Genomic DNA, 12394 nt, shown 5'->3' on the forward strand with positions numbered 1-12394 from the left:
CCACCGCCAAGCCGCCTGCTCCTGCTCTGCGTGTCCCCGCCCCGCTGCTTGCTGCAAGGCCGCGGAGACGGTTAAAGGCCACAACACCCCTACGCGCACGTACAGAACAAAATAATAATCACAACAATTGCTCGCAGGGGCCTTCTCTCGCACGGGCGCGTGGCCACGCAGATCCGGGGTGGCCCCGGAAGCGGCGCGGGCGCCATGGAGGGCGGCGGCGGGCGGCGGGTGCTGGTGGTGGGCGCGGGGCTGGCGGCGCTGGGGGCGGCGCAGCGGCTGCAGGGCCCCGGCGCTGTCCGGCTGCTGGAGGCGGGGAGCCGCGCCGGGGGCCGCATCTGGAGCCGCCCCTTCGGTAGGGAGCGGGGGGAGCACGGCGCTGGGGGAGGGAAGGGGGGGGCTGGGGGGCGGCTCCGTGCTCGGGGTCGGGAGCCCCGGGGTGAGCCCGTCCCCCTCCTGCAGCCTCGGGGCTGGCGGAGCTGGGCGCGCACTGGATCCACGGGCCCTCGGAGGGGAACCCCGTCTTTCGCCTGGCCTCCTGCTGGGGCCTGCTGGGGCCCGGCGCTGCCGAGGAGGAGAACCAGCGGGTGGAGGCGGGGGGGCACCCGCTGCTGCCCTGCGTCACCTACGGCAGCTCGGGGAAGGTGCTGAGCCCCGAGCTGGTGAGCAGCACCCGCGCCCTCTTCGCTGAGCTGCTGGGCTCGACCCAGGCCTTCCTCCATGCCAAGGAGCTGCCTGCTGCCGGCGTGGGGCAGTACCTGCGGGCAGAGCTCGCCCGGCTGGCCCACGCCTGGGATGAGAATGAGGACAGCAAGCGGCTCCGGCTGGCCATCCTCAGCACCTGTCTCAAGCTGGAGTGCTGCATCAGCGGCACCCATAGCATGGACCTGGTGGCCCTGGGGTCCTTTGGGGAGTACACCTCGCTGCCCGGCCTGGACTGCACCTTCCCGGGGTAAGTGTGGGGCAGGGAGCAGAGGGGAGCGCTGGGGACGCCCTGGTGGGGTCCCACACAGGGTGACCAAGCGGGGAAGGTAGGCACCCCTGCCGTCATCCTCTCCCACAGCGGCTACAGCAGCCTGCCCGACCGCATGCTCGCAGCTCTGCCTGAGGGCACCGTCCTGCTCAACAAGCCAGTGAAAACCATCCAGTGGCAGGGGTCCTTCTGTGAGAAGGGGGATGTGGCAAGGACCTTCCCCGTCCGGGTGGAGTGCGAGGACGGTGACTCCTTCCTCGCTGACCACGTCATCATCACCGTCCCGCTGGGTGAGACCACCGGTTCCCTGCCAGGCCCATCCCCTGGTACCCAGTCCCTGCCCCACACCACGAGGGGATGTTCCTGTCCGCTGCTGCTGGCTGGCAAGGCTGAAGATGGGCAGGATTGGCCTGAGCCCCTTCCCAGCCCCCCCTTCCCACGGACCACGAGGAGGAAGCATCCCGAACCCAAGCACTGGGGCCCTATTCCCTTCCCTGACTGCTGCATCACCCTACTGAGCCCCACTGCCACCCCAGGCTCAGTGAGCAGCCGGATTGCAGTGGAAGGAGCTGCCTGATCTTCTCTCTGTAGGTTTCCTCAAAGAACACCATCAGGACTTTTTCCAGCCCCCCCTGCCCAAGCGGAAAGCAGAGGCCATTCGCCGCCTGGGCTTCGGCACCAACAACAAGATCTTCCTGGAGTTTGAGCAGCCCTTCTGGGAGCCCGAGCAGCAGCTCCTGGAAGTGGTGTGGGAGGACGAGTCGCCCCTTGCAGAGCCCAGCACTGACCTGGAGGCCAGCTGGTTCAAGAAGCTCATCGGCTTTGTGGTCCTCCAGCCACCAGAGCAGTATGTGGCTGGGCGCTTCAGCCCCACACCACGGCATCTCTGCGGTGCTGGCAGGCAGTGCTATGTTTGGGCACCTTCAGGGCAACGTGAATGAGCATCTCGGTCCTGTCTGTGGTATCAAGCCTTCACAGAGCCGCTGTCAGCTCTGGCTGCGGCACAGTGGGAACGGTGGTGTTCCCAGGGCAGAGAGGGCTCTTGCCTGCGCGGATCCAGCCCCATCGCCTGCTGTCCTGATGGGTGCCCTCCTCTCCCTCCCCCAGGCTCGGGCACGTCCTCTGTGGCTTCATTGCTGGGAAGGAGGCGGAGTACATGGAGACGCTAAGCGATGCAGAGGTTCTCCGCACCATGACCAGCGTTCTCCGCACGCTGACAGGTACCTGCTCCCCTACCCGCTGCCGCCCAGTGGGGCCAGGGTGACTGCCTTCAGAGATGGAAGATCCCCTGAATCTCCGTGCAAGAGCTCCCAGGCTGCTTAGGCAGAAGGCTGGGGGGCTCTCCCGACACCCGGAGTGGTGCTGGGAGGACAGGTCTCAGCTTTGTCCCCATGTGTGTAGGGAACCCACGCCTGCCTGCTCCCCGGAGCATGCTCCGGTCCCAGTGGCACAGTGCACCCTACACCCGGGGCTCCTACAGTTACGTGGCTGTTGGCAGCTCAGGGGATGACATCGATGCGCTGGCCCAGCCTCTGCCTGAGGATGCATCAGACCCCAGGGTAATACCCTGTAATTACCCAGGATAATTACAGATGGCGGGTGTATGGGACCCATGGGACAGCCACCCTGGTGCTGTTCCTCTGACTGGGTGGAGATGCGTGGGGATGGGTGGCCACAGGTGGGAACAGGGCACCCCAAGAAGGACAGGGAGACGGCTTCTGCTCTGTTCAGGAGTCCACGATGCTCGAGTCCTCCTGCCGAGCTTCAGGGATGAGGGGGGGGTACCCCATTCCCATAAACTCTGGGGACGTGCAGCTTCCCCCCACCCACCTTCCGGCATCCTCAGGCCACGCAGTATTCCTCCTGGGCCTCTGCCACGGTGCCTGAGGCGTACAGAGGCGCCTGCCTCTTGCTCCCCGCAGAGCTGCGCAGCGGGCTGTGCATGCGAGGGGGCACCCCCCCCTCCCCACGCCGGACCCCGGGGATGGTGGGAGGCCTCTGGGTCCTGGGGGAGCTGCTTCAGGAGCAGCTGGGGAGCTCACCTCCCGCCTCCCCGCAGCCGCTGCAGCTCCTCTTCGCCGGCGAGGCCACCCACCGCACCTTCTACTCCACCACGCACGGGGCGCTGCTGTCGGGCTGGCGGGAGGCCGACCGACTCAACCGGCTGCCGCGAGCCGCCGACCGGCAATAAAACCCGCCTGGCCGCTGCCATCCGAGCCTCCTTTATTGAACGCGGGGCCGCCGGGGGCCCCCCCCCCCGGCCCCGCGGGGCCCGCAGCGCCGCTAGTACCAGTTGGTGCCGGCGATCATGAAGCGCGTGTCGTCCAGCGGGGCCGTCGCCGGGCCTGGCTGCGGGGCGGGCTGGAGGGCGGGCTGGAGGGCAGGCTCCGCGGCGGGCCCCGGGGCGGGCGGCGGCTGGGGGGCGGCGGCGGGCGGCGGGGGGGGGGCGGCGGGGACCGCGGGGGGCGCCCCTCGGGCTCCGCCCGGCCCCGCCGCCGAGGCTTCGCCCCCCGCCGCAGGCTCGGCAGGGCGCGGCGTCGCCATGGCTCTGAGGGGAGAACGGCGACGAGCGGTGCGGGGCGGGACGGGGCGGAGCGGAGCGAGGCCCCGGCCCCCGGTGGCGGCCCCGCCTCCTCCTTCGCCTGCCCGCCGCCGCCGCCGCCGCCGCCGCTCGCGCCGCCATGACGGGGTGGGCGGGAGCGCTGAGAGCGGCCGCCGCCGCCGCGGGCGGGCCTCGCTCGGGGCCCGGCGCCTTCCGGGCTCGTTTCGACTTCGGCGGCCGCGACGTGGCCTCCTGGTTCCCCGGGCACATGGCCAAAGGTGAGGGCCCGGCGGCGGGCGAGCCCCTCCGCGGGCGTCCCGCCGCTCACCCGGCGCTGCGTTCCAGGGCTGCGGCAGATGCGGGGCTCCCTGCGGCGCGCCGACTGCCTCGTCGAGGTGCACGACGCTCGCATATCCTCCGCCACGGCACCCTCCCCGGCACCTCGCCCCGTGTCCTATCGCCCCCCGCTGCCCTGGCCCAAGTCCCTTAACCCTCCCCTTCCCCCCCCCCACTGTACAAGCCCTGTCACCCCCAAACAGGCCCCCGGACCCCCCCCCCCCCGCCCTTCTGTTTTCCCCAGTATCTGCCCCCACTGCCAGCACACGGTCGTTCACCTTAGCAGCGTGCACATCCCGCTGTCAGGCCGTAACCCCATGCTGCAGGAGGCACTGGGCATCCGCCCACACGTTCTGGTTCTGAACAAGATGGACCTGGCCGACCCTCGCCAGCAGCCGGTGAGCACAAGGGGTGCTGGAGCTGGCCAGGGTCCTGTGGGGCCACTGCAGGACGGTGCCAGGAGTGCCTCTGTCTCCACAGAGAGTCCTGGAGCAGCTGAAGCAGCAGGGATGTTTGCACGTTGTCTTTGCTGATTGCCAGCGGGACAACAATGTCAAGAAGGTAACGGGACAGCAGCCCCAGTGTGGCTCCCCGCTGCGCCATGCTGTGGGGAGGTGACATGTAGTAGCATGCCTGGTGACCAGCATCGCTGGTTCACGGCATCCCACGCCTCCAAGGTTGGCTCCAGTTGGCCAAGGTGCCCCATCCTCTCCTTGGCCCCAAGTGAGAGCCCTTCTCCCCGCTTCCCTGCAGATTGTCCCCCTGGTTGCCAAGCTCATCGACAGCAGCCCCCGCTACCACAGGGCCGAGGTAAGAAGAGACAAGACTGCAAGCACGTGTGCAATGTCACTCTGGGCCTGCGGTCTCAGTGCGGCACCAGCAAGTGGGTGACCAGGGAATCAGGGCTGCAGGCACCTCCCTCTCCCACTGAGGAGAGGGTGCTGCACGCCTGGAAGTGCCGGCGAACACTGGGCTGCTTCTGTGTGGCTGCTGAGGTGTAGCTGGCTGGTAACCGGCTTCTGCCTGCGTGTATCCTCCTTGTTTCCAGAACGCCGAGTACAGCATCATGGTGATCGGTGTGCCCAACGTGGGCAAGTCGTCACTCATCAACTCGCTGCGGAGGCTGCACCTCAGAAAGGGTATTTCTCTGGCGTGGGAAGGAGGCACTGGCATAGCCGTGCCGAGGCAAGTCACTTGTTTCCCTCACTCTCTCCTTTCCCCAAAGGAAAAGCCACCGCAGTCGGTGGCGAGCCGGGTGTCACCAAGGCAGTGCTGACCAGAATTCAGGTACTGTCCCTTTTCTCCCTGCCAGCTGGGTGGGTGCTGGCCTTGGGGAAGGGCCTGTGCACTTGCTGTCCTCAGAAGCCTGTCAAGGTACCCCGTTACTTTGCAGCAAGACTCCAATGAAGAGCTCAGCTTGTTAGTGGTGTCACCACCCCTGCCTGAGCCTGTGTTGCTAATTACTGGGCCACGTGTCCCTGCCTGTGTAACAGCCCCGCCGTCCCACTGCAGGTCTGTGAGACGCCCCTCATGTATCTGGTGGACACTCCTGGAGTGCTGCCCCCGAAGTTGGGGGACGTGGAGACAGGCATGAAGCTGGCACTGTGTGGTAAGATGCATTCAGGGCCTGAGCTGGCGCTGGCCACTGGGCAGAGCAGCGCCATTGTCCACAGCAAACGCTTGAGGGCTTTGTGTCTGGCCTAGTGTCCACAGGCCACGCATGGGTGCAGGGAGAGGTGACAGGGCTGGGAGCGGGGCTGCCGTAGCGCAGAGCTGAGGCAGGCTGAAGGTGCTGGGACTTGCCCTCTCTTCCAGGAGCTATCCGCGACCACCTGGTCGGGGAGGACATCATGGCTGACTACCTGCTGTACACGCTGAACAGGCAGCAGCAATTTGGGTGAGCATGGCGCGGAGATGGGGAGGAGCCGGAGGCACCCTGAGGCGCAGCCACGTGCCGGGCCGGGTGGCAGCCACGTCCTTCTGGCAGGTACGTGCAGCACTATGGGCTGCCTGAGGCCAGTGACGACATTGGGCATGTGCTGAAGCATGTGGCGCTCATCCTGGGCAAGACGCAGAAGGTGAAGGTGCTCACGGGAACAGGTGAGTGTGGGGCACTCTATGGTCCTTGGGTTTCGGGGGGTTGTAGGGCTGTGGACTCTGCTGAGGGCTTGCACCAGCCTCTGGCACCTTCCTTCACGTCCTCTGCCTCCTTCTCCAGGGAATGTCAACGTGACGATGCTCAACTACTCAGCTGCTGCTTACGAGTTCCTGCGTGCCTTCCGTGCCGGACGCCTGGGCAAGGTGACGCTGGACTGAGGGATGGGGTCAGCGTGGGCTCACCAAGGGGCGCAGAGATCTCAGCAGCAGCAGGGAGGCGGACCCTGGCAGCATGGGGGTATGATTAAAGCGGCTTTTGCTGATCTGTGCCTTGCTGGAACTTGTGTGGCTGGGGGGGGGCGGGGGTGGGTTGTGCCATGGGCACTGCCCTGTATTGTTGCTGTGGGGGATCAGGTGCCTCAGGGATGGCTGTGGCCACCCCGCAAGGACTGGGGGAAGAGGGTGCCTCCAGCAGAAACCAAACACTGCAGTCGCAACCTCCAGCCCCAGATAAAGCCACTGTGGCCCTGGAACAGGGGCTTCGGCTGCCCCATGGCGCTCAGCTTGTGCCACCCATCCCGTATTCCGTGCTTGGGCCGCAGCCAGTCACGTGCACTTTCTGCCTGGCTTTATTGCTGCGCTGTCACTGCCGAAACATCGAGAATCCAACGTGCGAAGGGGTGGTACAAACAGGGGCACCTGAGGCGGTGGGGCTCAGCATTGGCGCATCGAGGCCGTGAGCCCGGGGCTCTGTGGGGTCCTGCCCCACAGCGGGGGCACCTCTGGCCAGGCACAGGTGTCTGGTCCTCGTTGGGGGGTGGGCAGGATCAGGCCACCAAGCGGTGCAGGAGGGCAGCGAGCGGGCAGAGCCAGGAGGTGACCTGGCCCCACGCCGCCCAGCCCGGGGCCACCGAGGTCCACGCGCCGGCCGTCCCGTTGCCCTCGCGGTACTCGATGCCGTCGTCAGGCCCGCCGGCCAGCCGGGCTCGCTGCAGCGCGGCCCCCGCCGCTGCCCCGCCAGCCGCCGCCGCCGCCGCGACGCGCAGGGCCCCGCCGTAGCGGGGCAGGGCCCTCGGCCGGCTGCGGGCAGCCCCCCGCGCCCTGCCCCGTGCGGACCCCCGGGCGCCCCCGCGCCCACCTTTGCCGGCGGCCACGTCGCAGAAGGCGGCGGCGAGCAGCATCAGCGTCCAGCACCACGCCACGCGCCGCCTCATCCCGCGGGACCTGCGCACAGGGAGGGCCGGGCTGCGAGCACGTGCAGAGCGTGCCGGGGTTGCGCGCGCGCCCTCGCTCACGCGACGCTCGAGGGGCGTGCGGGCGTACCACGCGCAGCAGCGCACGGGGTGCGTGCACGTGCGCCCCGCTGAGTCCTGCACGTGCGTGCGCGCGCACGGGCAGCGCGCACCCTCCGGCGCGCCCACGTGCGGACTGGCGCTCGGCCCCGAGGGGCGGCTGCCGGCACCGCCGCGCGGGCCGCGTGCCCGCGCCCAAATCACGCCCGCGGGTGCGCGCTCCCCGCTCCTTCCCCCCCCCCCCCGCGCGTCGCCGCCGTGCACCGCCGCGGCCGCGCGCTTCCACGCACGCGCGCGATCGCTCCCGCCCGCGCTCACCGGGCCCGGGGCCGCCGCCGGTTCCGCTCCGCTCCGCGGCGTGGGGCGGGGCCGCGCCGGCCAACGGGCGCTCGGCGGGGGCGGGGGGTGTGGCCTCGGCCGCCGTCCGCCGCCGCGCTCCGCTGCCATGGCCGCCGCCGTGCGCGCGCTGCTCCGCCCCGCCGCCGTCGCCCGCCGCCTGCTCGGCCCCGGCCCCGGCCCCGGCCCCGTCCCGCTCCCGCCGGGCCGGCCCCTGCCGGCGGCGCGGGGCTGCAGCAGCGCCGGTGAGCCGGGCACCGGGAGCGCCCCGCGGGGCGAGGGGGCGCCGCGCCGGCCGAAGGTCGCCTCGAAATGGCGGCGGGCGGCGCGGCGCTGGGAGCGGGGCGGGGGGCGCGGGGTTGCCGCCGACGGCGGCGTGACCGGTTACGGGGCCGCGGGCAGGGCCCCCCTTCCAGTTCCTGCAGGTGCAGAAGGCGGGGGCCAAGGGCAGCGTGGGCCTGATCCGGCTGCAGCGGCCGCAGGCGCTGAACGCCCTCTGCGAGGGGCTGATGGCGGAGCTGCGGCAGGCGCTCGACGCCTTCGAGGCCGACGCGCAGGTGGGCGCCATCGTCATCACCGGCAGCGACAAGGCCTTCGCAGGTAGCGCCGCCGCCCGCCTCCCCGCCCTGCTCGCCTCGGGGTCCCCGCGCCCCGACCGCCCCTGCTCCCGTTGCAGCCGGCGCCGACATCAAGGAGATGCAGGGCAAAAGCTTCCAGCAGTGCTACGGCGGCGCCTTCCTGGCCGGCTGGGACCGGGTGGCCACCGTCCGGAAGCCCACTATCGCCGCTGTCAACGGCTACGCCGTGAGTGTCCCTGTGTCCCCGCGTGCCCTCCGCCACACGCCCCGCGCCCACGCTAACCCTGCTGTGTGGCCAGCTGGGCGGCGGGTGTGAGCTGGCCATGATGTGCGACATCATCTACGCTGGGGAGACGGCGCAGTTCGGGCAGCCCGAAATCCTGCTGGGGACGATCCCAGGTGAGCACGGGTCACGCAGCCCCCTCGACAGGGCAGGGACAGCTGGGGGTCCCCGCCCGCTGTGCCTAGCACCCCTTCCCCAGGCGCTGGCGGGACGCAGAGGCTAACCAGGGCGGTGGGGAAGTCGCTGGCCATGGAGATGGTGCTCACTGGGGATCGGATCTCGGCGGCGGAGGCCAAGGCAGCAGGTAGGGATGTGGGTGAGGCCAGCATCACGGTGACACTCCCCCAGCCCTGCTGCTAGCTCCCTGCTTGTCCCCTAGGTCTCGTCAGCAAGGTCTTCCCCGTGGACAAGCTGCTGGACGCGGCCATCAGCTGTGCTGAGAAGATTGCCGGCAACTCCAAGCTGGTGGTGGCTATGGCAAAGGAATCTGTCAACACTGGTATGGGTTTTTAGGGGTAGGGGGCACCGTGGGAGGTGCTGGCTGCACGGTGTCCCCATCTTCTCCCCCTGTCCCAGCCTTTGAGACAACACTGGCGGAGGGGAACAGGACAGAGAAGCGGCTCTTCTACGCCACCTTTGCCACCGTGAGTGTGGGGCCAGCCCTGGGTGCATTGTGCGGGTGGAGCAGGGCCACGGCCTCCCTCCCCCCCCCCAACCTCTACTCTTCCGCTAGGATGACCGCAAGGAAGGGATGACGGCGTTTGTGGAAAAGCGCAAAGCGAACTTCACTGACAGCTGAGCTGCGATGGCACAGGTGTCGGCTGCCGTTTGTCACCCATGTGCCTCAGCTGGGCGTACGCCCTGCCCCCAGCACCACATCACCCTGCTTACCTCTGCGCTGGGCAAGGCGATCCCTGTCAGAGAGTTCGACATCGCTATTAAAAGGCTTTCCTGGTGCTGCCGCAGCATCGGTGTCCTTGCTGGTAGCCAGGCAGGGGCCCGCCCAAGCTGGGAAGTGTTGGGGTTTGCTGAGATCCCCACACCGCACCGGGGTGATGGGCTGAGCCCCCTCCCAGCCTGTCGAGGTTCCCCAAAACTGAGAATTTTGGGGCTGTCCTTTGGTACAGAATCATAGGATCATTAAGGTTGGAAAAGACCTCCACGATCATCTGATCCAGCTGTCCCGCTACCACCAATATTACCCACTAAACCCACATGCCCCTAAGTACCACATCCAACCTTTCCTTAAACACCCCCGGATGGTATAGAACTGTAGAACTGTGCTCCTGGCAGAAACGAGGAGACAACCAGGATAAGGAGTGCGGAGAGGTTTTACTGGGGGGCTACTGGGGAGGGCAGAGCCCCTCGTCTGCAGCCCGGGCAGGGCCACAGTCCCACTCAGCCATGGTAGAGGTGGTCGCGGTCCTTCTCAGGGCCGTTCTGCACCTCCATGGACAGAGCCAGGGGTTTCCCGAGGTCAGCAGGCTCCTCGGCCTCGGCCTCCGCTACAGAGTGGTAGAGGTGGTCGCGGTCCTCCTCCGGTCCCGCCTGGACTTGGGGTGACCCTGCAGGGGGGAGCAGAGGTTGTAAGTGGCCAAGGCGGTGGCACAAGGCCTGGGCGCTGCCAGGACAGACAATGCTACCTGCTCCAGCATCCTTGGCCCATTCACCTTCTTCTGGTGGCTCCACCGCTCTTCGACCCAGGAGGCTGGAAGGGAGAGCAGAGGCAGCATGTGGGGCAGCGGGGCTGGCAAATCGCACGCAGCGAGAGCAGTGCATTCCCCCTGAGGTGCCTTATGCTTGGGGGTGTTGTTTTGCCTGCTGCTTTTCCCAGCCAGATCCATCACCACCCCCCTGAACAGCGGTGCCATGATATTTCTTACATTTCCTTCACCAGATCCAGCTTCACGTCCACATCCTCCCCAACGGGGCCGTCGAGAGCCTGCAGGAGAGAGGGGGGCACGCATGAGGGCAGTGGCTCCTCGCATCAGGGTTCCTTGCACCGCAGAGGCTCAGGCTCACCTGGGTGCCCCCGGGGGCCAGCAGGAGGAGAGCGGTGCCCAGCAGGACGGCCGCACCGCACAGAGCCATGGCTGCCTCTGCCCGCACCTGGCCTTCGCCCCGCACTTTGTCCTCAGGTGCGGTGCAGCCACGTGTCCCCTGGTGCTCCGTGGGGAAGCAGTGCCGGTGCACCCTGCCCTGCACTGCTGCACCTGCACCCTGCCGTACACTGGGGCACATGCACTTCACCATGTGCCACTGCAGCTGCACCCCGCCGTGCACTACTGGGCTTTGCTGCGCAGGCGGGTGAGCAGTACAGAAGGGGGTCGTCGGTGTTTTAAGAAAGGAATTGGCCACCAGCAGGGCATTGAGATGGTCCGTCCCAGCACACAGTGGTGCGGTGTGGGCCTGTGTTTTGTGGCTCGCACCCCAAGCGCCAGGGAGGTGATGGTGGACGTGCTGCATTTTGTCCACGTTATTCCAAGTGCTGCACATGGCTTCAGTGGCTACAGCACTGCCAGGACTGCTGCCACTGTAATGGTTGAGCTAGCAGCTGCTGGGGCCTGGAGCAGTGCATGAGGCTGCGAGTGTGTGGGCATTTCCTCAGCAGCACCTCCTGCACGTGACAGAGCTTCCTGCTCACCTTGTGCCTGAATCCCAGTGGGATTTTGGTGCCATCTCCCACCTGTTGCAGCAGGATGGTGCTGGTGGGTGCCAGCAGCAGGCGAGTAGCAGGTGAGCAGCAGGCAATCCTGCCATTTTAGTGCATTGGGTGGAAGTGGTGAATCTGGGGCTTGTCCTCTGCTCTGACCCTCGGGTACAGCTTGTGAATGAGGCAGAATAACTGGGAGGAGAAAAAGCCTAGAGCTGGCTGCTTTTTCCTTTGTTGGGATTTTGTTTTGTTTTCTTTTCCTTTTCTGGGGCATAAAACCTCTGCAGCAAGCCAAAGCTGCTCAACCACCTCCTCTTCTTGCAGTGCTGGACTTGGGCAGTGCTGGAGCCAGAGACAGCACCTCCAAGATTCATAGAATAGAATCACAGAATGGTTTGGGTTGGAAGGAACCTTAAAGCCCATCCGGTTCCAAACCCTGCCACAGGCAGGGGCACCTCCTATTAGACCAAGGTTGCCCAGAGCCCCATCCAACCTGGCCTTGGGCACTGCTGGGGTAGAGCATCCACAGCCTCTCTGGGCAGCCTGGGACAGTGTCTTGCCACCCTCACAGTGAAGAATTTCTTCCTACTATCTAACCTAAACCTACTCTCGGTTTAAAGCCATTCCCCCTTGTCCTGTCACTACACCCCCTGACAAAGAGCCCCTCTCCAGCTTTCCTGTAGCCCCCGTTAGGCACTGGAATTCTGCTATCAGGTCTCTCTGGAGCCTTTTCTACTCCAGGCTGAACAATCCCAGCTCCCTCAGCCTGTCTTCACAAGGAGAGGTGCTCCAGCCTCTTGATCGTCCTCGTGGCTTCCTCTGGACCCTCTCCGACAGGTCCCTCCTGTGCTGGCTGCTCCTGAACTGCAGCTGGGGCCTCACGAGACCTGTCTTCTGCAGCACAGGGCTCCCGGGCTGGCGAAGTAGGGGGAGCTGGAAAGATCTCCGTCTTTGAAGGCTACAAGACCTCAGGGTGGCACCCGCCCACATCTCAAGTCCACTGATGGCTCCAGTGACTGGAGACAGCCCTGCAGGCCTGGCATCCCCAGCAGCAGCACTGCCAGGGAGGAGCGAGCTGGGGGCGAGGGATGGAAGAACCAGGCTCCAAGAGCCACCAGCCACGGGGTAGTGTGCCACCAGAGACATGCCAGGGATGCCAAAGCTAAGCGGGGGTCACACCACATGCCCTTCACTTCCTTGCTTGAAATAAAGTTTTCTCAACAGCACCAGCCACCCAGGAAAGGCTGGCCCGTGGACTCTGCAAAAAGCTGATCCCCCCGCCAAAAGAGGCAGCAATGAGCCCAGAG

At 66.7% G+C, this 12394-nt stretch overlaps 5 protein-coding genes across 7 annotated transcripts; 3 read left to right on the plus strand and 2 right to left on the minus strand.

Moving 5' to 3' along the window:
* The first annotated feature begins 72 nt into the window (after positions 1-72).
* On the plus strand, positions 73-3181 carry PAOX (polyamine oxidase). Its single transcript, XM_083844858.1, has 7 exons — positions 73-352; positions 460-949; positions 1061-1260; positions 1562-1817; positions 2078-2190; positions 2372-2529; positions 3030-3181. The coding sequence occupies exons 1-7, from the start codon at positions 205-207 to the stop codon at positions 3159-3161; spliced, it is 1497 nt and encodes a 498-aa protein (XP_083700984.1). The 5' UTR covers positions 73-204; the 3' UTR covers positions 3162-3181.
* A 420-nt stretch (positions 3182-3601) lies between these two features.
* MTG1 (mitochondrial ribosome associated GTPase 1) lies at positions 3602-6268 on the plus strand. The gene is made up of 11 exons (XM_083844866.1): positions 3602-3790; positions 3858-3921; positions 4141-4246; positions 4329-4409; positions 4602-4658; positions 4897-4987; positions 5074-5135; positions 5361-5457; positions 5664-5745; positions 5836-5948; positions 6067-6268. The coding sequence occupies exons 1-11, from the start codon at positions 3652-3654 to the stop codon at positions 6162-6164; spliced, it is 990 nt and encodes a 329-aa protein (XP_083700992.1). The 5' UTR covers positions 3602-3651; the 3' UTR covers positions 6165-6268.
* A 288-nt stretch (positions 6269-6556) lies between these two features.
* On the minus strand, positions 6557-7658 carry SPRN (shadow of prion protein). Its single transcript, XM_083844872.1, has 2 exons — positions 7556-7658; positions 6557-7169 (listed from the first exon to the last, which is right to left on the minus strand). Exon 2 carries the CDS (start codon positions 7157-7159, stop codon positions 6773-6775), a length of 387 nt encoding a protein of 128 aa, XP_083700998.1. The 5' UTR covers positions 7160-7169; positions 7556-7658; the 3' UTR covers positions 6557-6772.
* ECHS1 (enoyl-CoA hydratase, short chain 1) lies at positions 7625-9399 on the plus strand. Its single transcript, XM_083844867.1, has 8 exons — positions 7625-7818; positions 7976-8173; positions 8250-8377; positions 8451-8550; positions 8634-8738; positions 8814-8933; positions 9011-9078; positions 9168-9399. Exons 1-8 carry the CDS (start codon positions 7683-7685, stop codon positions 9231-9233), a joined length of 921 nt encoding a protein of 306 aa, XP_083700993.1. The 5' UTR covers positions 7625-7682; the 3' UTR covers positions 9234-9399.
* Positions 8316-12244, minus strand: LOC310902812 (uncharacterized protein). 3 transcript variants are annotated; one of them, XM_083844870.1, is made up of 4 exons: positions 10457-12244; positions 10318-10376; positions 10105-10142; positions 8316-9999 (listed from the first exon to the last, which is right to left on the minus strand). In XM_083844870.1, exons 1-4 carry the CDS (start codon positions 10928-10930, stop codon positions 9833-9835), a joined length of 738 nt encoding a protein of 245 aa, XP_083700996.1. In that variant the 5' UTR covers positions 10931-12244; the 3' UTR covers positions 8316-9832. The 3 variants fall into 3 exon arrangements, with proteins under 3 accessions (XP_083700996.1, XP_083700995.1, XP_083700994.1); XM_083844869.1 differs by having other exon boundaries at positions 10078-10142; XM_083844868.1 differs by having other exon boundaries at positions 8316-10142.
* Between the last annotated feature and the right edge of the window lie 150 nt (positions 12245-12394).

This window comes from Anser anser, assembly GCF_964211835.1.
Source record: "Anser anser genome assembly, chromosome: 7".
NCBI classification, from domain to species: domain Eukaryota; kingdom Metazoa; phylum Chordata; class Aves; order Anseriformes; family Anatidae; genus Anser; species Anser anser.

Excerpts from the sequence above, each read along its gene's own strand:
- PAOX (XM_083844858.1), top strand. The coding sequence starts at position 205 with ATGGAGGGCGGCGGCGGGCGGCGGGTGCTGGTGGTGGGCGCGGGGCTG. Across the intron at positions 353-459 it reads CATCTGGAGCCGCCCCTTCG|CCTCGGGGCTGGCGGAGCTG; the intron begins GTAGGGAGCGGG and ends CCCCTCCTGCAG. Across the intron at positions 1,261-1,561 it reads CATCATCACCGTCCCGCTGG|GTTTCCTCAAAGAACACCAT; the intron begins GTGAGACCACCG and ends TTCTCTCTGTAG.
- MTG1 (XM_083844866.1), top strand. The coding sequence starts at position 3,652 with ATGACGGGGTGGGCGGGAGCGCTGAGAGCGGCCGCCGCCGCCGCGGGC. Across the intron at positions 3,922-4,140 it reads GTCGAGGTGCACGACGCTCG|CATCCCGCTGTCAGGCCGTA; the intron begins CATATCCTCCGC and ends TAGCAGCGTGCA. Across the intron at positions 5,458-5,663 it reads CATGAAGCTGGCACTGTGTG|GAGCTATCCGCGACCACCTG; the intron begins GTAAGATGCATT and ends CCTCTCTTCCAG.
- SPRN (XM_083844872.1), bottom strand. The coding sequence starts at position 7,159 with ATGAGGCGGCGCGTGGCGTGGTGCTGGACGCTGATGCTGCTCGCCGCC.
- ECHS1 (XM_083844867.1), top strand. The coding sequence starts at position 7,683 with ATGGCCGCCGCCGTGCGCGCGCTGCTCCGCCCCGCCGCCGTCGCCCGC. Across the intron at positions 8,174-8,249 it reads CAGCGACAAGGCCTTCGCAG|CCGGCGCCGACATCAAGGAG; the intron begins GTAGCGCCGCCG and ends CTCCCGTTGCAG. Across the intron at positions 8,934-9,010 it reads AAAGGAATCTGTCAACACTG|CCTTTGAGACAACACTGGCG; the intron begins GTATGGGTTTTT and ends CCCCTGTCCCAG.
- LOC310902812 (XM_083844868.1), bottom strand. The coding sequence starts at position 10,930 with ATGTGCAGCACTTGGAATAACGTGGACAAAATGCAGCACGTCCACCAT. Across the intron at positions 10,377-10,456 it reads TGGCCCCCGGGGGCACCCAG|GCTCTCGACGGCCCCGTTGG; the intron begins GTGAGCCTGAGC and ends TCTCTCCTGCAG. Across the intron at positions 10,143-10,317 it reads CTGGATCTGGTGAAGGAAAT|CCTCCTGGGTCGAAGAGCGG; the intron begins GTAAGAAATATC and ends TCTCCCTTCCAG.